General features: G+C 39.7%; 2 protein-coding genes and 1 long non-coding RNA gene across 3 annotated transcripts in view; 1 reads left to right on the forward strand and 2 right to left on the reverse strand.

Annotated features, from left to right (window-relative positions):
- The window catches only part of LOC122563122 (lumican), a 409094-nt gene extending 399814 nt beyond the window's left edge, over positions 1–9280 (reverse strand). The window contains 1 exon segment of the mRNA XM_087973534.1: positions 8878–9280. The gene's annotated coding sequence lies outside the window, so the exon portion shown is untranslated.
- A 144-nt stretch (positions 9281–9424) lies between these two features.
- On the reverse strand, positions 9425–11734 carry LOC122563125 (protein BTG2-like). The gene is made up of 2 exons (XM_043716573.2): positions 11400–11734; positions 9425–10693 (listed from the first exon to the last, which is right to left on the reverse strand). Exons 1-2 carry the CDS (start codon positions 11515–11517, stop codon positions 10362–10364), a joined length of 450 nt encoding a protein of 149 aa, XP_043572508.1. The 5' UTR covers positions 11518–11734; the 3' UTR covers positions 9425–10361.
- Positions 11735–11870: 136 nt separating this feature from the next.
- The window catches only part of LOC148145105 (uncharacterized), an 89629-nt gene continuing 75889 nt past the window's right edge, over positions 11871–25610 (forward strand). Inside the window, exon 1 of the long non-coding RNA XR_015750906.1 lies at positions 11871–12457. This is a non-coding gene — a long non-coding RNA (uncharacterized LOC148145105). The remainder of the gene's footprint in view (positions 12458–25610) is intronic.

Here is a 25610-nt window from a genome sequence, read left to right on the forward strand (position 1 = left end):
TATTAACATTGAGAACATTGATGTGGTTCAGCCTCAAATAAATGCCAGGAAGCTGGATGGAATCAGTGCTAAGGGGATATCCGCAATAGGAAGCAAACAAAATGCCTTTGCGATTTCTAAATGCGAATTGGAGAATTTTTTTGCTCATCAAGTATTGGATATCATTCAGGTTGAGCAAAGAATTGGCAAGTAACATTCCACCACACAAGTGTCTGGCAATGACCTTGCCCAACAAGAGAGAATTTAACCACCTCGCCTTGATATTCAATGACATGCTCATCACTGAACGCTTCACTGTAAATATCATATGGTCTCCATTCATTAGAAAGGTAACTGGCCCAGTTTTATTGATACTATGACTAAAAGAGCAGATAGATGCTATTGCAGGTTATGGAAGCTTCACCTTAAGTCTCTGTCCACTATCTTCAAGGCAGGAAAATAATGGAAGGCTCTCCATTTATTTGGATAAGTACATTTTTAATGCACAGCCCTCAAATAGCTCAACACCAATCAAAACAATAGTCTGTTTGAACAGAATCCCTCCATCACAGATGCACAAGCGCAGAATTGTATACCACTTACAAACTATATTCTGTCACAGAAGACTGTGGAGGCCAAATCACTGCATATATTCAAGAAAGAGAGATAATGTTTTTAGATTTTAGATTAGATTAGATTCCCTAAAGTGTGGAAACAGGCCTTTCATAGAGTCGTAGAGTCATAGAGATATACAACATGGAAACAGACCCTTCGGTCCAACCTGTCCATGCCGACCAGATATCCCAACCCAATCTAGTCCCACCTGCCAGCACCCGGCCCATATCCCTTCAAACCTTCCTATTCATATACCCGTCCAAATGCTTCTTGAATGTTGCAATTGTACCAGCCTCCACCACTTCCTCTGGTAGCTCATTCCATACACTACCACCCTCTGTGTGAAAACGTTGCCCCTTAGGTCTCTTTTATATCTTTCCCCTCTCACCCTAAACCTATGCCTTCTAGTTCTGGACTCCCCGACGCTGGGGAAAAGACTTTGCCTATTTATCCTATCCATGCCCCTCATCATTTTGTAAACCTCTATAAGGTCACCCCTCAGCCTCCGACGCTCCAGTGAAAACAGCCCCAGCCTGTTCAGCCTCTCCCTATAGCTCAAATCCTCCAACCCTGTCAACAATCTTGTAAATTGTTTCAGAACCCTTTCGAGTTTCACAACATCTTTCTGATAGGAAGGAGATCAGAATTGCATGCAATATTCCAACAGTGGCCTAACCAATGTCCTGTACAGCCGCAACATGACCTCCCAACTCCTGTACTCAATACTCTGACCAATAAAGGAAAGCATACCAAACGCCTTCTTCACTATCCTATCTACCTGCGACTCCACTTTCAAGGAGCTATGAACCTGCACTCTAAGGTCTCTTTGTTCAGCAACACTCCCTAGGACCTTACCATTAAGTCCTGCTAAGATTTGCTTTCACAAAATGCAGCACCTCACATTTATCTGAATTAAACTCCATCTGCCACTTCTCAGCCCAGGTAACCCTCTTCGCTGTCCACTACACCTCCAATTTTGGTGTCATCTGCAAACTTACTAACTGTACCTCTTATGCTCGCATCCAAATCATTTATGTAAATGACAAAAAGCCCAACAAGTCTACACTGACCCTCCAAAGAGTAACCCGCCCAGACTCATTTCCCTACATTTACCCCGACTAATGCACATAATGCAATGAGCAATTTAGCATGGCCAATTCACCTAACCTGCATGTCATTTGATTGTGGGAGGAAACCAGAGCACCCAGAAGAAACCCACACAGACACGGGGAGAATGTGCAAACACCATACAGATAGTCACCCGAGGCTGCAATCGAACCCGGGTCCATGGCACTGTGAGACAGCAGTGCTAACCACTGAGCCTCCATGCCACCCTTTTTTAAGGCATCGTGAGGTATGATATTTCAAGAGGTATGGAATCGGGACTATGGCATTGAGATAGAGGATTGGCTATGATCATATCGAATGGTGGAGCAGGCTTGAAGGGCTGGATGGCTTCTAATTTCCATGTTTGATTAGGGAATCTTACCAAGCCTCCTTCAAGATTATTTTCCATACCCGCAAACACTGCCACATGATGGACAAGAACAGTAGGTACACAGTAACCCCACAACCTGCAATTTTCCCTCCAAGCAATACACACTAGCCTCCTGATTTCACTGTCACTGGGTCTATATCCTGAAACTTTCTTCCTAACAGTGCTCAGGGTGGAATTAAAACACACTAACTGTGGTGGTTCAAGAGGGTGACTCACTACCAACTTGGCAATTTGGCTGGGTAATAAATGCTGGCCCAGCCAGTGATGCCTATATCCCCGGAGTAAACAAAAAAAAAATCCCTTTGTGATACTAAAGGTCATTTGTGATTTTGACGAAAGCCATTTTGGGGAGTGTGGCAAGAGCAGAAAGCTAATTGGAGGGCAATGGCAGTGATTCATGCTTGTGTAATTATTTAACAGGGATGGTAAATCTCAGATATCACAATCAAGAGTTCAATTTTTGACCTGACTGAACTACAGCAAAATAGTTGGCTGTAGGGAAGTTAAACCCAAGTGCAAACACTTTCTCACTCCACATCAACTCCCAGGGCAGAATCTTCCCACTCCTGAATGATATGGGCATTGGTGAGGATGTTGGGAGAATCACATGAGGAGAAGGAAGAGATTCCCAATGTTGAGAGTAATAGAGCCCATTTTCCAAACACATGCTAAACAGTGAGTTGAGATTCTCAATAATGAGCAGTGAGATGCCTATTTGCATGTAATAGCACACCTTATTAATATGCAGTTTCCCATTCTTCTACCATCAGATAGTAATAAGCTAACAATTCCAATGTGTAAGTCAGAGAGGTAACCATAGAGATTCCAGCTCATCCATCGCTCATCTGGCCCTCCAACTTGGGCACCAGTCAGCTACAACTCAGGGCCCCACTGATGAGCAATGACATTATTTACCTCCCCATCCAGTGGTTTCCCACTCCCTGTTGGCAAAGGAGCAAAGCCCATTTCCCTCAGTCTGACACTTATGGTGCAATTGACAGAAGCAAGGCAGGGCAGCATCAGGAAAACTAGGAAGTCTAGTCAGTGGGCAATACCTCTGCCTGTGGCGAGTGGGAAAATATGACAAAGGGATACCATAGGGACACGGTGCAGAGATCATGAAGCACGTTTGGGAAGACAGTGTGAGAAAACTCACTAGACTTGTTGGAGACACTTGACCAATTTTTGATGACATTCAGCCCATAGTTCAATGAGGTTGATTAAGTAGCATTTCAGGGAAGGAACTCCAGTATGTTTCTTTCCAGTAATCCCAGGAGACATTAACAACTGTTATGAAGATGTGGGTGTACTATACCTTCAAGAGAATTAAAAGCTAGCAGAACAACCTGGCACAGGCAACAAGTGTTCTGAACAAGATAAAACAACTTGATTAGCTGGTTGCCTGGAGATGACAAAACAAATTTGAATTAGGCCAATCAGTTTAAATTATACCCCAAAAAAACCAAACTCGAATAAAATTTGAATTTAATATATTGACAATCTTAAAAGACAATGACACAGTCCGATGTTTTGGGGGTCTACAACCGGGGAAAATTGAACAGTTGGGAGGAGAACTGCCAAGCCACCAGCATCTGCAGACTGTCCGGAAAAATAGCTCTCTTAAAGGTCTGTTTATCGATCAGTAACTTATGAAGCAGAAATCCCTAAGAAGAAAAAAAGATAAGGGAAGACATAACGAGAAAATTTGACATCTGGCTGGTTTTGAAAAGTTGAACTTTGGTAAATCTTAATCAAGGTTTTTATCAGACTAGCATTATAGAAGGGAAGATAAAAGACAGGTTAGAAGAAGGAGTTAGAAATAATTGTTAGTTAATTATACTCTGCTATACTTTAAGAAATGTTGTTAATTTTTACTTTAAATAGTTCTTGGCCTCTCAAATTTTCAGATTACTGCATTGGATAAATCTTTTCTGTGTTGCTGGTTTAAATTAAGCAGGAGGGTTTACCCCATGATGTAACACAGCACCAGAAATATCAGAAGTAGCAACAGACCTTTTGGCCCTGGACCCTTCTTTCCCATTCATTATGATCACAGCTGATCCTTTACCTCAACTGCCCACTCCCCTAATCTATTTATTCCCTGAGAGATAAAAAAAATCTCACAATCATCCTTGAACATACCAATGTCAAACTATCTGACACTCTTTGGGATGGTCGATTCCAAGAATTCACAGCACTCTGAAGAAATTTCACTTCATCTTAGTTGTAAATAACTAACCCTTCGTCCTAAGAATGTGCTGCTATGTTCTCGCTTCTCCAATTAGAGGAAAGAACACAGCAGTTTCTACCCACCCGTCCAGAATCCTGATTGGTTCAATTAGATCATTTTTCATTCTTCTAAATTCTAGAGAATTTAGGCCCAATTTACTCAGCTTTTATATCATAGACTGACTCTCTCATGTTAGGAACCAATCTTGATATAGATTTCATTGTCCTGTGTATCAAGTACAGTGAAAACTGTGTAATGTCACCTCACAAGGCACCATCTTAGGTACCAAGGTAACAAGGTACAAAAAAAACTTAGTTTCAAAAGAGTAAGAGAAACAGAGTCCAAAAGTTATGCATTACTTCACAGAATAAGTAGAAAAATAAAAATAGTTAACATTAAAAGTATTTCTTAATTTAAACTAGGAAATTAAAGGGATAACATAAAACATCAATGTATGTCTGCATTGCAAAAGTATCTTTCAATTGTCACAAAGTTAGAGAAATTAAGGTGTCTATATGTCACTCCTACAATGGTTGAGCCCCAATAGTTTGCACAAAGAGATAGATCAGCCACAATTATATTGAATATCGATGCAGGCTTGAAGGGCTGAATGATCTACATCTCCTAGTAATTCTTACAATTTTCCTACAATTTTCTAAACTCACAGGCATTGTAAAATGTATACTAAGTCTCAAGTAGGTAGTATCTTGAATAAAAACACCCAATCATTAATGGCACAACACTAAATTTTTACAGCCATTCACGTTGGAAAAAAGAGAGTAAGAATAAACTATTCTGCTGTTGTTACAGGTTTGTCACCACAGGTTTATTATGGGTAGAGAAAAAACAAACATAATTCTTCATTTGAACATTATTCATGATTTTGTTGACGTGCTTTAAAGAAACCCACGCATTTGTACATGCAGCCTGTGGGAGTTGCACAGTTTTGATGTCTACATCAAAATGTCCACATTCATTTCACTCCACGGTGTGAACACCTACACAGTTGAAGAACCCAATGGTATTGTCAGCCAGAGAAAATGTAGTTCCACCAATGTGGTGTTAGATTAAAGAAAGTAATATCTGTCTGTTAAACACACTGGTTAAAACTCTGTTTTTTCCTGATACTGCAATTAGGTCACTGCATTCTAGACAGGAGCCCATCCAATCCATCACCCAACTTAAATAACAAGAGAAATGCACTAAAGGGATATCGCTGTCTGAGACAAGAAGGAAACAATCAGATTAAAAATAAACAACTTAAAGGAGGAGGGAGCTACACATTAATGTTGAGTGTGCAATTCAACAATCACAAGCTAGGCAGGGCCAGCCAGTCGCTTCTGTTTCATAGAATACAGTTCCTACAATGTGGAAACAAGTCCACACCGACCCTCTGAAGAGCATCCCACCCAGACCCAGTCCCCTATCCTATTACTCTATATTTGTCTATGACTAATCAACCTAGCCAAAACATCCCTGTAATCTATGGGCAATTTAGCATAGCCAATTCACCTAACCCGCACATCTTTGGACTATGGCAGGAAACCAGAGCAAACCCACACAAACACAGGGAGAATGTGCAAACTCCACACAGCCAATCGTCCGAGGCTAGAATTGAACCCGGGACCCTTGTGCTATAAGGTGACAGTGCTAACCACTGAGCCACCATGCCATCCAATTGTTTTTAGTGGATGTGCCATACTCTCCAGACAGCGATGCATGTATAGTATCTCTTTAAATCCTGTATGCTATGGTGTTGGTAAAGGCAGATATTCTGAGCTTAACATGCTTCTAGATCCTAGCTGTTTACCATTTTCCTGGTTACTGTTTAAGGTAGCCCACAGATAGGGAGTTTCCAAATCATGTTAAAGAAAAAATTGTCAATCACAAAAAAAGTGAGAAAAAGCTTTTTGAGCACTATGATGTCAAACTTTTTAAAAATTTTACTTAAAATTATTATTTCAAAATGTCCATTTCCAGGTAAATCATTGTGAGACAATAACTGTCATGTTTTTACTTGGCATTTAGTTGACATGGCATATGCTTACTGGAATAAGCAGAGAATAAAAATCTAAATGTATCCAACTGAGTTGATATTTAACCAATCTATTGCATGATCACATTAACATCTTTGCACAATGTTATAAAAACTGAAATATATAGCCAGTCAGAAAACAGCAAAAATCTTAAAATTTGCATTCTCCACATGTTTAAACACCAAAATGATAAAATATTTGAGCAAAGGTTTGAGATTGTGACGGTCTTTATAATCACAATGGGTTTGACCAGAATTGAAACTTTTGACAAAACAAAATTTTCAATTTTGCATTAAATACTACATTCTATTTAATATCTTCTATTTCCCCACACTACTGCCTAACAGCGGTAGTGCTTATATGTTAATACTACATTCTATTGTGGTGTTGGTGAATTATTTAAAATTTGCACAATTGATGAAAAATTAATTAATCTTAATAAGCCGAGCATTCATTCCATGTCATTATTGGAGCAGCCTTCAACTTTTCGTATAACCTTCAATTTAATTTACATTCTACGTAATTGAGCTTATTTTCTGACCATCTCAATATATTTCCTCTACTGTCAATATTTTGCTCCCCCTATGAAGACTAAAATTTCAATTGATTAAAAATTCATGACTTCTGAACGAGTAAGCCAATACTTCTATTTGTTTTAGGTTCAAGTTGTAATTAATAGCTATACATTTTTATAAAAATGGAAGGAAATTACTTAGCTTCAGAACAAATTTACACTTATGCTCCACTTCCTCTGCACTCACTGGACCACAAGGTTGTAACTAAACATTATTGACTGTTATTGTTTATTGATGGGGGTTGACTAATTCCTGTTCCACCTCAGTCATGAAGATGGTATTGTTAACAATTGTTTTCAACATCCTATGCAAGGTGTGGAAAATTAGCCAAGGTTGGAACTTTGGATTTCTCTCTGCTGAATATTGTTGAACAATGCACATCAGACGGAGTCAGCTTCAGGAATATTTTGATTCTTTCTGCTTTAGAACACTTGCCAACACTTTATTACATATTGAACAAAACACCCTTATACTCAAGAGAAAAATTAGGAAGTGCAAACAAGATGTCCTTTTTAGTAGGAAGTGGCAGAAATGTTTGTGTTACTCAATATTTAATTATAAAACGAAGGTTTAACTGTAATTAGGTTTTTATCTCTTACCTTATCTATATTGCCAACTCATCGATGTCTAGACTGCAGTGGTAGTGTCCCTGCCACTGGCCTATTAGATTTGGGTTCAAGTTCCAAATCTAATAGTCCAGTGAGATATATAACATCTGATTTTTAAAAATCTAGTAACTATCAATTGACTATGGAGTCTGTGACAACCACTGAGAAATTCACCTTTAGTCAATGCTTCCCCATTTCTAGCAGTAGTCTAGGGAAATTACAGTGATTGCTTTTCTCCCCCTTCCACCCCTTGACACCAATGAACAAAACCTATCATCCTAGCCCCAGAAAAATCATACTTTTGATCCACTTTTTTACTTTCACTACACAATGTTCATTTATTCAGTAAGCCATCAGGAAATTAGAACTCAAAACACTGATGACTGACACTGATACACCTTTCATTTTAGCCATTGAGGAAATGTGAAACAGGCTTTTGCATCTCTAACTCTACCCAGAAATGCATTGCACATGTTGGTCACTCTGAACATACTTAAACTGGTTTCTTGCCAATCTCATATCAGGCACTTTATCTTGCTATTAATTACTCCATCTTTTATCCATGTTATGATCCCACTTGTATCACACCCATTCAAATCTTAAAATGGAAGCAAGCATTGATTCCCTTCATGGTGGTCACTAGTTTAGTGGACAAATTCAGATCTAGTGTGGAAAGCCTCTACTTAAATTCTGTCATAGGTCAATAGTCTGTTCTTTGCTCCTGATGTTAAGTAAAAGCAGCTTGAGGAGCAGTAAATCATCACTCCCACTTTGTTTCATATTAGTTTATGGAAAATGTGTTTTAAGCTAAAGAATATTTCATTCCCACATTAAGTTTTTTAGCACAATTGTTATATTTGGTCAACGTTTGCTTCATCCGATCAACCTCCTGCACGGCTAGTTCTTACCTCCTTTGGGTGACATTGTTGGCGGTTTGCTAATACTTGCCTCACTGACCCTTGGTACGTACACACACACACACACACACACACACTCTGGCTGATGCTGCGTAAGACATCTTGCATATGTATACAACCTTCAACAATACTTAAGTTTAAAAAAAAACAGAAGGAAGTAGCAAACAGAAGGTTAGAAATTTTGAAGATGCTTTTGAAGTGCTTTACAGCCAGTAGGACAGCTTCATAAAAACATTTATGATCTAAAACACTGCAAGGTAAAGGTACCAAAAAAAAAAAAGGTGCTTCACAGGAAGTCTAAGGCACTTAAGATAAAAGGTAGTTACATCTGAAACCCAAAAGGATTGTCAAAAAAAAAGAGTAGGGTCAATAGAATCTCAAATGAGGCAGAGACAAAAAGTATTAAAAGGTATGCCTACCCAGAGTCCCTTTGCAACACAGTCATTTCGACTGCTCAAACTAGGGACAAGTTCGAGAGATGGTCACTTAACCCAAAACGTTAGCAGATTTCTCTCCATAGCTGCTGCCAGACTTGTGGCGTTCTTCCATCAATTTGTTTGCGTTGCTTAAAACAGGAACTGTGTGGGGCAGGTTATTGCCTCAAGGATGAGATTTGCAGAGAAATGATGGAAGGCAGCCAAGATTAGATGGGGTCATAAGAAACAGCTCAAGGTCAGCATGAAATTATGCAAACTGCGATACAAAACCAGCAAAAAGGCAGTGTAGAGTGTAGATGGACTAGTGCCAGGTCCACTATATTTTGCTCAAGTTCCGCAAGTTATTGACAAGTCTCTATGTAGCACTGAAAGTTTGGTATTTGCGTGCTACAAAACAGAGGTCTTCACTACTGAAAGGATGAAAGTTTTGCACTCAAACTGGAATGTCCCTAAACATCTATATCATTTCCATAAATGGAGAGACTTCATTAGTACACTTGTTTTCACCCTTAATAAAACTGGAGATTACTTTCCATTGAAAAGTATGCTTTAATTAAAACTTATAGAAAACTGTACAATTTCTTCAATACAGCTGTACAATATTTAAGAAAAATGTACACAGTTCAGATTCACATAGCTTACAGACTGTCAAAAAAATATGTACAGACATACTATCCAGATCTGCACAATATGCTACCAAAAGTGATTTTTCCCTCAAGTTCTCATTTGAAAAGAGGCTTTCCAGAGTTACACAAAATCAGTTTTACAATAAACCTACAGGAATCAGTTCACAGCTTAGACCAAAAGGCAGTGTCCCTTAAAATGAGATATGTAAAATGTATTTCACTGTAGGTCAATACTGAGTTACAAGTCAAAAAGCTAGGATTTTTTTTAAAAAAAGGTCTGACTGCATATTCTGCTTTGAGGGGACAGCAGACAATGTTATACAGACTTATAAAAACAGCCATGTTGAAGTTTAAAAAAGTTTAAGATTCAAAACAGCTTACTTTTGTCTTAAAATACATAATGGTTGTAATCCTTTTAAGTCAGAAATCTTTAAAGTGTTCTTCATTTTCAGTGCTTTATTAATTGTTTCCAACGCTCAACGTTAGAGTTTCAGAATATAAAAAGTTTTGATTAGGCATCAACCATGTGAGAGAGTCAGTAACATCCTATCCTCAAATCAGAATATTAAGTTTACTCAGCTAAAGTAGTTTTAGTTACTTACTCTGTACCACCCACTCATGAAACTATGCCAGGTTTGTAACAGTTTCATCAGAGGATCACACCACTTGATGTTCCTTTGGAAACTCCCCATCCAGATAACTAATTATACCTTAACATACTTGTTTAGGCAGGTCGATTTTTAAAAATAAAAACCAGGGCCAAGTAATTTTTAATAAAAGCCACATTTTTAAGAAAACTCCACTTATGGTATATATTGCTCAGTTGCATTAAAGTGCCTTTCAGCTTGAAACTGCCATCCAGTAGTTTTTGGAAGGGCTGGTTCTGCCCATCATCAACTCGTTTTTACAGGTCAACATCCCCAGGTTATTGGCCGGCGGCGCTTCATACAGGACACAAATGGACCCATCTTCACCTATGCGGTAAGAAACCTCATAGGGGTCGACCCACAGAGTCAGCTCGCTGGGAAGGAGTTTGAACAATTGCTGGCTGCTGAGCCCTATTCTGTTGGCAGCTTTTCCGATCAAGGGGTCCATTTTATGGTTTATTCGGATACACCGGTAACCCGAGCCTTTGCACGGTTTGTCTGGAAACCAATGATGTTTGTAGTGCTCTGAAAAAAAAAGGGAAAAAAAAGATGGATGCCCAAAAAATTAGTAAGTTTGCAGTAATATTCAAACAAAGTCAAAAAACAGTTCTCAGTACACTAATTCACCCTTAATCTTGGGGATTTAAAATTACTCAATGTTCAGTCCAGAGAAACATCAACGTTGTTGGGTCAAATTAGTTACAATGAACTGCTGCTTTAGATTTGTTCTTAAAAGCGGGCCACTGGTTTCTTTAAAATGCGTATTTTCGAGTGTTTAAAAAAAATTCTAAAAAAGCACAGTGGCCAAATTTTTCGAGACGAAAAAAAAAGGTTCATCGCTCCATAAGTAAACAGTTTGATTCACTTCGGGTGAAGATTTAAAAATAAAAATCTGCGTGTCACACATACACAACTCGACTCGCTCAACGGAGAGTTTCCTTTTGCGGAGCCCGAGCTGAGAGAAAGTACAAGATAATATGAAGCGTTCAGGTTCCCGCAGAAGCTTAAAATCGGCAGCGAGAGCGAAGGTTTGCTACGACTCGCTCTGAAGTTACACGGGAGGGGTATCCTGTGATATTTTCGGGGGGGGGGGGGCAGTTTCCAAGTTGTTTCTTTCATTGTTTCGATCAAAGACCTTTCAGTTTTTTTTTGCTTTTCCCCTCTCAGATAAACTGCACTGGAGTTTCCTTACTCATACTAGCCACCCCATGTCTATCTGCCCCTCACTCACCTGCCAAGGCGTCCTGTAGCGAGTGGTTGAAGATTTGTAGCTGGCCCGGGCTCACTAAACCCGTGTTGCGCAGGAGTCTGCTGACAAAACCCACAGCAGCCGCGATCTCCATCGTCATAACCAATCCGGCTGAAAGCTACAAAAGGAGCTCGACGAGGAACCAGCGCCAGACAAGGCGGCTTTATTAGCGAAACAAAAATAAAAGGGCAACAAAGACACGGAGGTTCAAAAAGTGCAATTCTGCAAAACGCCCTGGAGACAGTGCGAGTAGCTCGCTGCACTCCGGGCGCTCCCAGTGTATCTACTGTAAAAATACTCGCTCGGATGACTCTAGGCGAGTCTGGTCCCTCTACGGCGCTGCCGCTCTCATTTAAAGGGCCATGCCCCACAATGGAACGTGTCGTAGCCCAACACCAGTGGCTGATGGATGACACACTCATCCAATCCGAATTGGTGGGCGCAAGCCCCTAACCAATGGTGAAAGAGAAACGTGGATTCGCTCGTGCCATTGGACGATAAGGGATTGTGACGACACAGAGCGTCTCAGCCAATGGGAAACACATGGTCTAAAATGGAAGAATTGACGTTCGAGATGACGTGTGCGCGAATGGTCTGATTATAGCAACTGGGAAATAACAGGGAGAAGTGAGAGTGGTAATTAATAGCATTTGGAGTTCCTGGGAAATAATAGGGAGGAGTGAAAAGGATCAGCAATGGAGAGTTACTGGAAGTAACAGGGAGAGTGACAGGGATCGGAAGTAGAATTTAGAGTTACTGGGAAATAACAAGGAAAAGTGAAGGGATTAGTAATAGATTAAAGAGTAACTGGGACATAACAGGAAGAAGTGAGATGGATCAATAACAGGCTGTAGAGTTACTGTGGTAAAAACAAGGACTGCAGATGCTGGAAACCAGAGTCTAGATTAGAGTGGTGCTGGAAAAGCACTGCAGGTCAGGCAGCATCCAAGGAGCAGGAAAGTCGACGTTTCGGGCAAAAGCCCTTCATCAGGAATCAGAATTACTGTGACATATCAGGGAGAGTGACAGGAATCGTGTATGTAAGTGATTCCCTCACCGAATCTCACCACACTGTGTTGTCAGTTTGCTTGTCAGTCCTGTAAGACTGTCAGTTTTGTGCAATTAAACGTTGAAAGACTGAAGCCTATCTAAATGTACCTCTGTCATTACTCCACTAAATGCCTTCCTCCCCCCCATTTCATCTTTTTCACTGACTCCTGTCCATTACCTCCTTTAAAATTCTTTTTCCAATATTCAAGTTCCTACATGGTCTCCTCCTTCCAATTGCTCCTACAGCCCAACAATCCTCTATAAGCTTTTTGTTCCTTCACCTCAGGTCTCTTACAATTCCTTCATTCCTTTAAACCCATTGTTGGTAGCCGTGAATTCAGTCACGCAGGTTCAAAATCCAGAGATTCCTGACCTATATCCGGATTTCTTTCTAATTCCTTGCCCTCTTTAAAATGAGCTGCCAGTGGAAGTGGTGGAGGCTAGTAAAATTGCAACATTTAAAAGGCATCTGGATGGATATATGATAGGAAGGGTTAGGAGGGATATGGGCCAGGTGCTGGCAGGTGGGACTAGATTGGGTTGGATCTGGTCGGCATGGACAGGTTGGACCGAATAGTCAGTTTCCATGCTGTACATCTCTATGACCCTATGACCTCGTTAAAATCTAGGTCTTTGGCCAAGGCTTTAGATATAGCTCCTAAAATCCCTTTCTTGCCCCAGTGATATGTCCTTTGTCTGATTTTGAATTCTTTGGAATAACTTGTGCCGTTTTCCTCTGCCAGAATGTAAATATTGTTGTAAATAGGGAGTGTAAATACTAATTTGCCAGATTATAACAATTGGCAGACACAGTATAGTTAGTGAATGAATTAGTTAAAGTAGTTATGGAATAACAGAAGACGTAACTGTGTCAAATGATAGCACCTAAGCTAAGCTGGGCGACTGAATAGTAAAAACAAGAACTCCCACCTGTATGATAACTTCAAAACCGAAGACTGTCCATAGACTTCAGAGACCAAGAAGAATGAACACTGAATTAATGACACCGATTAAGCTTTCATTAGATAAAGAAAGATTTCAAGGAGGTTCTTAAAGGAGAGAAGTGACAAAAAGGGAGGTCTGGGGAGTGAATTCCAGAGGTTGCACAATTATCTTTGAAGATATTATATACAATAGTAAGGCAAAGAGAGGGAAGATGGACTGTAAGATATAAGAAGATAGGCATGTTGTGGAGGGAGATGAATTGGCCGTGGTGGTGATGGGGATGGCCACAGTTTGTTTGGGACTTGAGCTGATTACAAAGGCAAGAGATACAGACAAGAATGTCAATTTCCATTTGCTGCTTAGTGTGGGGGTGTTGGTGGAGGGTGGAAGCCAAGAGCCAATGTGGCTAATGGTCAAGTCTGGTGATGCAGTTCTTAGTGTATGTGAGAGAATGTCTTTAAGTTTATGGTTGGGGTGGTCCACAACAAGATCATTAATAATAGTTGAAGCTGTGAGTGATAAAGGTACTTATCAAGATTTCCACGGAAAATGATTGGTCTAAAGTAGGGTTTAAAGTAGGTCATGTGTGCAGGTGGAAGTATAGACTCTTTGTAATGTAACGGATGTGGGTTTGGAAACGTAGCTCACAGCTGAACCTGAGGCTGAGGTTTGAATAGTCTGGCTCAACCTAAGACGGAGAGGTTTGTTTTGGGTCGCGAGATAATGAATAATTGCAGTGAAAAGGGAAAACAATTACATCATCCTCTCAAAGTAACAGTCACAGAATAAATTAGGACATATAGTAACAGTCCAATAACAAGTGCTGGCCACCATCTTGTCCTATTACCCTGAACTGTATTCTAATCTCAATCGAGCCTTGTCCAACAACATAGGCACAAGGAGCAGGTGAGGGCATTCAGCCACTTGAGACTGCATCACCATTTATTAAGGTCATGGCTGATCTGATTGTAATCACAAATCTACCTTCCTGTTTATCCCCAATAAACTTTCACTTGCAAGCTTAACAAGAGTCTATTCACCACTACCTTAAAATATTCAAAGACTCCACTTTCTCTGCCTTTTCAGGGAGAGAGTCTGAAGACTCATAGCACACACAATGCTCTGTGAACAAGATTTTTCACCTCACCCCAACTTTATATTGACAACTTCTTAATTGTAACCAGTGACTCCTAGTTTTAGATTCTCCCATAAGAGGAAAACTCCTTTCTAATTCACCCTGTCAAGATCTCTCAGGTTCATATATCTTTAAATCAAGTCATCTCTAGTAAAGTCCAATGGATACAAACCTGACCTATCCAGCTTTCTTCATAACCCACCCATTCCAGATATTAATCTGGGAAACCATCTATGAACTGCTTCCAATGCATTTATATTCTTAAATAAGGTGATCAATAGTGTACATAGTACTCTAAATGTGATCTCACCAGTACCTTGTATAACTGAAACATTATCTCCCTATTTTTCTTTTCAATTTCCCTCGGTCTGCTGTTTAATAAGTTTCCCCCAATGAAACTGTAGGACTCAACTAGTTGATTATTTGTTGGCATTTACAATGATTCAACTCTCATCATGTGAAGTTCTACTTGGTTTTTTTTTTACCTAAAACTGAGCCAATACATGCCTGGCTTCCCCAATAGGGGAGCATGGTGGCTCAGTGGTTAGCACTGCTACTACATAGTGCTAGAGACCTGGGTTCAATTCCCACTTTGGATAACTGTCTGTGTGGAGTTTGCACGTTCTGCATGGGTTTCCTCTAGGTGCTCTGGTTTTGTCCCACAATCCAGAGATGTGCAGGCCAGGTGAATTAGTCATGCTAAATTGCCCAGAGTGTTAGGTGCATCAGTCTGGGTTAATATAGGGTAGTGGAATGGGTTTGGGTGTGCTACTGTTTGGAGGGTCATGGACTCTGTGGACTTGTTGGGCCAAATAGCCTGTTTCCATACTGTGGGAATCTAATCTAATTTATTTGTCCAAGCCACATCTATCTACTCAAGGTTCCAATCTGAGCTCGAGACTCCTCTTTCTCAACACCTCCTCCTCAAGCAGGGAAGAGAGAGAGAGAGACCAACTTAACCAAGATCCATTACTGCACAAGCCCTGTTCACACATATCATTTCTGTGCCCACTAGATAATTAATTTCCAGTCTCTCAATACCTTAAATTTAAACACTCATTCTCATATTTAAAGCACCTCACAGACCCCCTCCTCTAGCATTACAGCCTCCTGAGATTTTACCTTTCTCCAGTTCTATCTATGAATTCCCCAATCCCTTTATCCCAGTCATTGACAGCTGTGCTTTTAGCAGGCTAGACTCTACACTCTGCAATTCTCTCTCCCTCTTCACCTTCCTCTCCTTAAGACCCTCCTTGAAATCTATTTCTTTGACTCCATTTTTCAGTCACACTCCCTAGTATCTCCTTAGTATTTTTGGGCAGAATCTTTTTGAGATGAAGTGTGGAGGTAGGTGTAAAAGCATGGGACACTTCCACTTTTCAAATGGGACATGGCTTCCCATGATTACATCCTTCACATACATTGCACAAGTGAATACCACATTTTATGGGCAGGAGCTCATCAAGCTCACCAGTTTCCGATCTCCAATATCCAGGCACCTCATTTAAAAGCCCCCTGGACACCATTCATTCTCTTCACCCTAGGAGAATCAATCAAACTCTGCTTATCACCTTCAGCACAGTGGCTAGCTACTGCTGCCTCACAGCACCAGGGTCCCAGGTTCAATTCTAGCTTTGGGTGACTGTGTGGAATTTGCACATTCTCCTTGTGTCTGTGTGACTTGGATGTCTCATGTACTGATTAGCATAGAGACACATGTCTGTAAGTGTTTGATCAAAGAACTGGCTTGATTATGAAGGAGACAACCAAGTGAAAAACGTTTGTACCCACTGGAGCTGAGAGGAAGAGTCAGGTTTATGAACACATATGTTTTTCATTTTGGCAAACAAGATTATCCCATTAAGATAATTCCAGCAGCCTGGGATGTTTATGAACATTCACAAAATATGAACGATTGCAAAACAGGTAGATGACCATGAAGGGTAGGAAAACCAACATACCAGAAAGCTTCTGAGAACATAATAGTGAAATATTAACCCATTGTTTGGAATATGAATTTTTGTCTCCTTCTCTAAAAGTTCCAGACAACCATACAAAGTTCCACCCCTTGTTTCTTTTTCTCTGATATAGCTCTTACAAAGCACCTTTGGGTATTTTTCCATGAAATTTTATGGTAGCTCAGGAAGACTTTAATGCTGTCTTAGGTAGCAGGTAGTCAATGAATGAAGAAACTTTTAAAATAATTAAACTTAAATGATGGTCTGATACTGAAACCTTACCTCTGTAATTAAACTCAAAAGATAACATTTTGTTTCCACTGTTATATTTTGATTATATATAAATTCTTAAGATTTGTGAGGTAGTCACTCTGATTCTGGTTCAGATATTCAAACCACATCTGTACATACAAAATTAAGGTGAAATAGATCAATGAGGTTGACGCATATCCTGGTTGCAACAAATCTAAAAAAACGAAACAAAAAATGTCAGCATTATTCAATGAGTGGTTCTGGAGTTGAATAAAACAATGCAGACTTTGTTTATTTTGAAAATGACTACATATTTTCAAGAATGTTCTGGAAAGTAGTTTGAATAAACTATTTAATCTTTATCATTGGCTTCAAACCTGTTTTGCAGGTTAGAGGAAATGCTAGAGGAAAAAAGTATGCATTTCCTGTTACATCAGATGTAACGTGCTTTCCCCAAAGCCCATAAAAGTTAGTGAGAAGGATCTTACAATAAGTATTATTTAATGTAGGTAATTTCTTTTTCTCTTCTACCTGTAATCTCAGAGCTATTATTGTCCTTCAGCAATTAAACCAAGTGGCTATTATTCATGAATGACAAATGATAGTGTGTGTTTACGGTGTATTGAACTTTGAGAAGGAATCACAGGACATCAAGCAGGAGTGACAACTCAAACTTTCCTCTCCCCAATTTTAGCAGTTTCACCTTATCACATACTAGAGAGACCAAACCTGACATAAATCAGTCAGCTAGTCACTAATGTGAATACACTTACTATGCTGTCAGGGAGTTCTGGTTCAGCATGGTTGATTTTGAGCAGATGTAGAACAGAAATATTAGAAGTTGGTTGTTTTGCAGGTAATGCAGTTTTTTCTCCATGTTCAAAATGGCAATAAACTGTTTCAGGTACAAAATTTACATGGGTTCGATTTAAACTGTTTGAATTGCTGAATATAAAACAGAAGTATTTTGTATTTACCAAATACTAGGTTTTTTTTTCTCTTTATCTAATCTTCAAGTGATGTTAAACCTTTAGAGATGCAGATCAATAATTGACCCAAAACTAACTCTTCCAATCCAAATATCATTGGTTGTCCTTATGCCATGTTGCATATTTTGGCCAATTTTTGTTAATACTTTTAGAGTGTATAGGAAAAAGGGTAAGGTAGATAACTCATCAAGCCTATTCCACCAATCATTAACATTATGGTTGATCTATATCATAAACTCAACTCCCTATGTTTGTGCTGTTACCCTTAATATTCTTGCTGAACAAAATTCTTACTGATCTCAATATTGAAACATTCAATTGACCTTACAACACAGCCTCTTGCGGAGGGGGTGGTGGTAGTGGAATCAGTTCCGTATGCACACTGTTGTACAAGGGAATGTTTTCTCATACCTCTGAAAACCTACCTCTAACATTAAGGTTGAACGTCCCGGTTTATCAAGAGTACTGAATTATGACACCAATTAATTGTCTGTACTCACAGGTTTGTCGACCTGGTCAATACAAACTGTTTACAACTTAACTTTTCTTGTCCCTGGTATCACTCTTGAATCTGTTCTTTTCCTGATGGTGGTATCATGGTAATGTCATTGATTTAATAATCCAGAGGCCTAGACAAATGCTACATTGGTAGATCCCACATTTGTAGCACATGAAATTAAAATGTAATGAACATATTGGGAATTGAAAACGAGTTTCATTACTGTGACCACGAAACTGTCGTGAGTCATAGTGTGGGGTGGTGAAGAATTGCCAGCTTTGCCACTGACACTGACATATCATGAATGCGTAACAGAAAAATCTATACAGTGGTTATGTTATGATTTGGAGATGCCGGTGTTGGACTGGGGTGTACAAAGTTAAAAATCACACAACACCAGGTTATAGTCCAACAGGTTTAATTGGAAGTACTAACTTTCGGAGCGCTGCTCCTTCATCAGGTGGTTGTGTTACTGAGCCAGTAGCCAGGCATCTGGGCAACTGATCTAGAGATATGAGTTCAAATCCTACCCTAGAAACCAGAGAATTTAAAATCCATTAAATAAATGTTGAATAAAACATTAATGTTAGCTACTGTGACTGTGTACTGTGGTAAAATAATTGGTTCACTAATATCGTTTTGAGCATGAAATTAGCATTCTTAATTAGTCTGGACTCTATGTGACTTCAGACCCACAGCTACATGCTGGCCTTTTCTCTGCCTTGATCTAAAATGATTAAGTAAGAACTCAAGGAGATGGGCAATAAATGTTGACCTTGCCAGCGACATGCACATCCTGTGAATGAATTGAATAAATGTCCAGGGCTAAATGCAATGCCCTAAAAGTGTCTAACCAGAACTTTATACATTGCAAAATGATTTACACTCCTTTTCATAGGAATATAGGAAAGGGAGTAGGCCATTCAGCCCTTTGAGACTGTTCCACATTCAATGAGATCATGGCTGATCTGTGACCTAACTTCAAATTGCCTGTCCTTGACCCATATCACTTCAAACCTTGGCTTATTAAAAAAAACTAACTATCTCAGATTTAAAATTAACAACTGACCCAGAATCCACTGCTGTTTGTGGAAGAAAGTTCCAAAAATCCACCACTCTTTGCATCACCCTTTCCATTAGCAGCACTCTTATGGTTGCACATATTCAATGATCCAGTTCTAAAATAAGTTTATGTTAATAATAAGGGTGTGGATTGTCCTAGAAATTATTAATTAAAGGTACAATTCACTAAATAGGTCAGTTAGTTTGAAATGGATTGCAGTGTCTATCTTTGGAGAACTAAAGCAGAACTCCTCAATGTTCTCAGCAGGAAATAAACCACATAGTGTACTTCTTGGTTATTAACGGTAATAAGTTTCATCTCCTGCCTGTGCTCAGTTATTATTACAGCCAAGGCAACAGTTATGATGCTACATTACCCTTCAGTTTCCTGACAGTCTGGAAGAGGGTCCTCAGCTTGCTGAAATATCAAACACATATGTTGCTACAAAATGTACATTCAATGGCGGTGATACTTCTAATATGGGTGAACAGCCAAATGTCCAAGGCTTACATCTAAACGATCATCATTTAGACAAGGTACTGGAGATCTGTTGCCACAGCTGGGACCATAGCCTGAAAAGAATCATTACGATCAGAAGAATGTGGAACATTTGGTGGGAAAAGAAGTAAATTAGAAATATTTCAGCCTTAAAGGAAATAATTCCTTAGAATCCCTACAATGAATAGAGAGACTGTTTGGTCTATACTGACCATCTGAAGAGCATCCCATCCCCATAACCCCACTGGGGCTTTTACAATGGCTAAGTCACCTAACTGCACATCCCTGGATGTGACAGGGTAATTTAGCATGGCCAATCCACCTAACCTGCACATCATTTCACATAGGAGAAAGCTGGAGTACCGGAAGAGTACAGACACAAGGAGAGTGTGTAAGTTGCACACATTCAATGATCACCCAAGGCTGGAATTGAACTCAGATCCTTGACACAGTAAGGCAGCAGTGCTGACCACTGAGCCACCATGCCACTTACTCTTACACACTGAGCACTTCATTTATCTTCAAAAACTCTGGCTTCGATTTGTTCCACTGAATAAAAGATGTTCTGAGAATAGAACAGTTGGTCATTTTCTGAATCATAAGCCAGTTGATTGTTTTAATTACCAGATATTGGGAACATTAAAATAGAACAGCTGATGTTGAGTCCTTTGCGTAGCCAGTTTACCATATCTGCCCTTTCCCTCCCCTCTTGCCATAATCAAACATTTACAATAGAACTACTGTCTGACATTGAGCACAAACTATTCATCTTATAGATCATCTGTACATGATTTCATTAACAAACAGCCGGCAGCATAGAATTGTGTTTTGTGCTTTTTTAAGTCCCTCAATTGTCTGCAGATATTTTTGATATTTTTTTCAGCCTGTGTTTTCACTCGTCAACTGGCAGTTCAGCCAGACGGCAAAACTCAGACGTGGCAGCTGGAAGTTACTGATTCCCTACACACATTTATAGCCTCTCAAAATGTTTTATCCCAACAATTTCCAGCCAGATTTATGCTGTAGGCTCCTGATACATTGCAATTAGTTGAAACAAGTGTTTTTTTTCTTCTTTCCCATGAAAATGTATTATTGCTGAAGCTGAAGACTAGGTTAAAGCTGCAAATTCGTTCATTAAAACTAAATTCTGCAATATTTTAGTGTAAAAATAGTTCCTTGATTGTTAATTGAGAATAACTGAATTAGATAGTTGTTTAAATTGACCCAAATTCTAAGATGACTAAAATTCGAAGTTGAATAGAGGAAATCAACATAGACTATCAGCCCTTTTGTACTGTTGTAATTTACTTCAAATTCATGAGTCAGATCCACTTTTAAATCAACTTCGGTGGTTATGAAGTGCTTTGAAAGGCTGGTCATGGCATTAATCAACTCCAGCCTCCCCACTACTCTTGACCCACCCCAATTTGCCTATCGGACCAACAGATCTACGTCAGATGCCATAATCACTCGCCCTTCACTCCTTTCCAGAACATCTTGACACCAAGAACAGCTACATAAGAATCCTACTCATTGACTACAGTTCAGCCTTCAACACTATTTTCCCCTCAAGACCGATTACTAAACTTAGTAATCTCGGACTAAGTCCCACTCTCTGCAACTGGATCCTCAGTTTCCTGACCCACAGGCCACAAACATTGATTGGGACAATATTTCATCCTCACTAACACTCAACACTGGAGCCCCCCCAAGGGTGCGTACTCAGCTCCCTACTGTACTCACTGTATACCCATGACTGCATCGCCAAATACCAGACTAATGCCATTTACAAATTTGCTGATGACACCACCATAGTAGGCCAAATATCAGTTGGTGATGAAACAAACAACAGACGGAGGGTGGAAGACCTGGAAAAATGACGCACTGAGAACAACCTAGCTCTCAATGTTGGCAAAACCAAGGAACTCATTATTGATGTTTGGTGGGATTTTACTCATGCCCCCCTACACATTAACAGCACAAGGTGGAACGAGTGGAGAGTGACAAGCTCCTGGGAGTGGTTAACCACAACAAGCTTTCTCGGACTCTTCATGTGGACGTACTGGTTACAAAGGCCCAACAATATCTCTTCTTCCTCAGGCAGCTGAGGAAATTTAGCATGTTGGCAAATACCCTTGCCAACTTTTATAGGTGCGCCATCAAAAGCATTCTATCTAATGGCAACTATACCATTCAAGATTGGAGACAATTACAGAGAGTGGTAAACTCGGCCCAGACAATCACAAAGGCCAACCTCGCATCTATAGAATCCATCTACCAGGCCCGCTGTCAAGGAATGGCCGCTAGCATTCTCAAAGATCCATCCCACCCTGGCAATGTTTTTCTACAACCTCCACCATCAGGGAGAAGGTACAGAAGCCTGAACACACACCAGCTGGTTTTGAAACAGTTTCTACCCTACTTTTGTTAGAATACTGAATGGACTCACAAACTTTTAACATTTGCCTGTACCTGTGTTTTTCTTTGCTGCTGTTTACCTATTATTTACTTACTTATGCTACTTAGCTCTGTGATCTGCCTGTATTGCTTGTAAGACAAAGCATTTCACTGTGCCCTGCTACACGTGACAATAAATTCAATTCAATTCATTTATTTTTCTATGACAAACCTGTCAAGCCAGTTTTTTTATGGGTCTACATGACTATAACTTCCTCCAAACTCACAACCTTACAGAAACTCCAGGCTCCTGTAATTCTGGCCTCTTGTGTACTGTTCGCTCCAGTATTTGTGAATTTACCTTCAGAGTCCCAATCATCGTTACAATTTCCTTTCTAATACCCTTCACCTCTGCACCTACCTCTCTCTAAGATGCTCCTTAAAATCATTTGTTGTAAGAAGTGTATATTTATTAATCAAGTGTGTAACATTTATTTAAGTAAACATGACTGTTCTAATTTTACATTACTAAGGGTGTAAACTGCTATATAAGGCAATGGTTCTAAAAGGGTTAATGTTGAAAAATGCATCAAGTTCCACTCAAAATGAGGACATTATGATGGCTTAGATGGGCATAAGACAGAGTAGTTTAGGGTCTCGTTGAATGATGACGTATACCCTAGGACATCCAATCGTCTTAGAGATACCGCTTAAATTACTAATATTACATGTACCCAATTGTTAACATGCAATAAAAGACATCTTCGAGCCAGGAACCTATTCTCACTATGATGGATGTGAATTACCCCAACCACAATTTGCCAATTAAATCAATATTAAATATAATCAAAGCCAAATCAGTATTAACCCCAAGGTAATGTTCTGGGGCCTGGCTTCAAATCTGACCATGGCATCCATGGAATTTGAATTCAATGAAAATCTGGCATTTAAGAAAAAGCTAGTCTAATGACAACCATGCAACAACAGTTGATTGTCTTTAAAACCCATCTGGTTCATGAATGTCATTGAGGAAAGAAAACTTGCCATCCTTACTTGGCCTGGCTTATATGTGACTCCAGATTCACAGCAGTGCTGTTCTTAACTCCTCTCTGGCCAATCAGGAACAGGCAATATATGCTGGCCTAACCAGCAATGCTCACTTCCTATGAAACAATTAAAAAAAACTTTTCACTCGCTATATTTATGATTGCAGTTCACATGGAAGTATGACATATCCAGCATATAGTCCAAGGGTTCTAGCCAGTTTCCAGAATCTCGGTGCATTATGGCTGAAAGGCTTTATGTGGGAAATTTAAACTTTTCTTAGTTAATCACGTATTTGACCATCTGACCTAATGTCTCCTTCATTGGCTTGGTGTAAATGTCTGACTAATTATGGTCAAGCAAAGAGATGTTTTACTGTGTTAAAGACACAATATAAATGCACCTTTATATTGTCACTGGAAAAGGGAGCTGGCTTTAGCAGTGTAAACATGAGGATCTGGCTCATGCCTACCAGTGCCTCAAAATGGAAGCTGTAGATCAGCAATTTGCAATAGCAGCTCCAGAGTATAGGAATTATTCCAGTTTCCTGGTATGTATGAATAGCTCATTGTACATCACTTTGCACACAGTGCATTTGGGCTGTGGCATTATTTGTGTCTACAAGACAATTGTTAACCATGTACTCTATGATATTCACTTTGTGAGGTTCCACCCATACACTTTGTTCCTGAATGAGATGTTTTAAGTTAAAAGTGTAGCAGTTTGGGTTTTGTATAGATGTCACTTCAATCATTAATGGAACAGCAATTATGCACTCTTGGGTTGCTTCAAAGTAGCTTGAACCTCAAGCAGACATGAACTGTGCACAGCATAATCAATGTGTAACTGTTGTAAATTGGATATGAACAGTAACCATGTTCTCAAGTACTTCAGACTCCATTTCAATTAAAGTTTTTTTTTGTTTTTACTTCCTTTTATGGGATGAAGGTGTCATTGGCTAGGCCAGTATTTATTGCCCATCCCTAATTGCCCAGAGGGCAGTTTAAGAGACAACCACATTGCTATGGGTCTGGGTTCACATGTAAGCCAGACCAGGTAATGACAGCAGTTCCCTTCCCTGATGATTGTTGGGTTTTCCTCCCCAACAACCAATTTATAGTCATTGTTAGACTCTTAATTCCAGATTTTTACTGAATTCAAATTTCACCCTCTGCCATGGCGGGTCCGCAGAACAGTAACTGGTTCTTTGGATTAATAATCCAGTGATGATACGACTAAGCCATCACCTCCCCTATAAAAGTATTCCAGTCATGTGTGGGTCACCATTGATCTTCTGGGGATATAAATAAGACAATCCCAAAGCTGTGCACAGGGATCGTAACGTGTAATTAACCACACACCTGTTGATTGAAATACAGGCAGGGTGATTACTTGGTACTACCTGTATATTACCATAGTTTCTGTCAATGACAAGCACTGTTTATGTACATGTTTATGTAAAGCACTTCATTGAAGTTGGTTTATACCTTAAACAGGGAAGTTACATGTTATTGCCGATGTGTTGTGATCATTTTGAATATTGACCATGGCTGAGCACGTGGGAGAGGGTGTGCACCAAAGTTTTGGTTGAAGAGTTGTAAAGAAAGAAAGATGCCCTATACCTTCAGCAAGGTGGGAATGGGGCAGAAAAGGTCTCAAAGACCCTCCAACTACAATCCTTAAAAGGCAGTGGCAAGAGCTGGAGAAGAAAGTCAATACCAGGAGTCAATTGGAATGCAGGAGACTGTTTAATGATCACATCATGAGTTGTCAAAAGTTAGTGCAATATCCTGCCAACTGCACCACCAGCCTTATCCATTACTCAATCACTGCACTCCCACCCTCACCTGCAACAATGCCTGCCAATCTCAACTCTCAAACTTTATTTGTTGATTAAAGGAGATAAATGGGTGGATGGAGAGAAATTACTTTCTGTGATGGGTGAAAAAGGAGGCAATAACATTAGTGAAAGGCCATTCAGCGGTTAGATGGGGAAATGCTTCCTGTCATGTGTCATAGCGGAAACCTGGAAATCCCCCTAAAAAGCTGTTGAGACTGGCTGACAACAGAAAATATCAATATTGAGATTGATAGACTTTTGTTCTGCAAAGCTATTAAAGGTTGTGCAACCGAAAGCGAGTGAATGGCGTGATGATACAATCTTCCCAAACCAACCGAAAAACAGTGGATCAAGCTTAACAGACAGATTTAAATGCTTCTGTTCTTATGTTGCTCGAATTCAAATCTAAATTCAAGAAAATGAAATCACTCAGGGCCCGTTTTTAATCTATAAAAGTAAATTCCTCAGTCACATTGTGTTTCTGGAACTATGTGTGTCAGGATAGGGGGTAGAGGAAAGGAAA

This window comes from Chiloscyllium plagiosum, unplaced genomic scaffold (assembly GCF_037043375.1).
Source record: "Chiloscyllium plagiosum isolate Xiang-an unplaced genomic scaffold, Cpla_swu_hap1 HiC_scaffold_26, whole genome shotgun sequence".
NCBI lineage: Eukaryota > Metazoa > Chordata > Chondrichthyes > Orectolobiformes > Hemiscylliidae > Chiloscyllium > Chiloscyllium plagiosum.

Bases quoted from the DNA above. Each gene is read 5' to 3' on its own strand.
- LOC122563125 (XM_043716573.2), bottom strand. From the start codon at position 11,517: ATGACGATGGAGATCGCGGCTGCTGTGGGTTTTGTCAGCAGACTCCTG. The intron at 10,694-11,399 runs GTGAGTGAGGGG...TTTTTTTTTCAG, and splicing joins GCTACAGGACGCCTTGGCAG to AGCACTACAAACATCATTGG.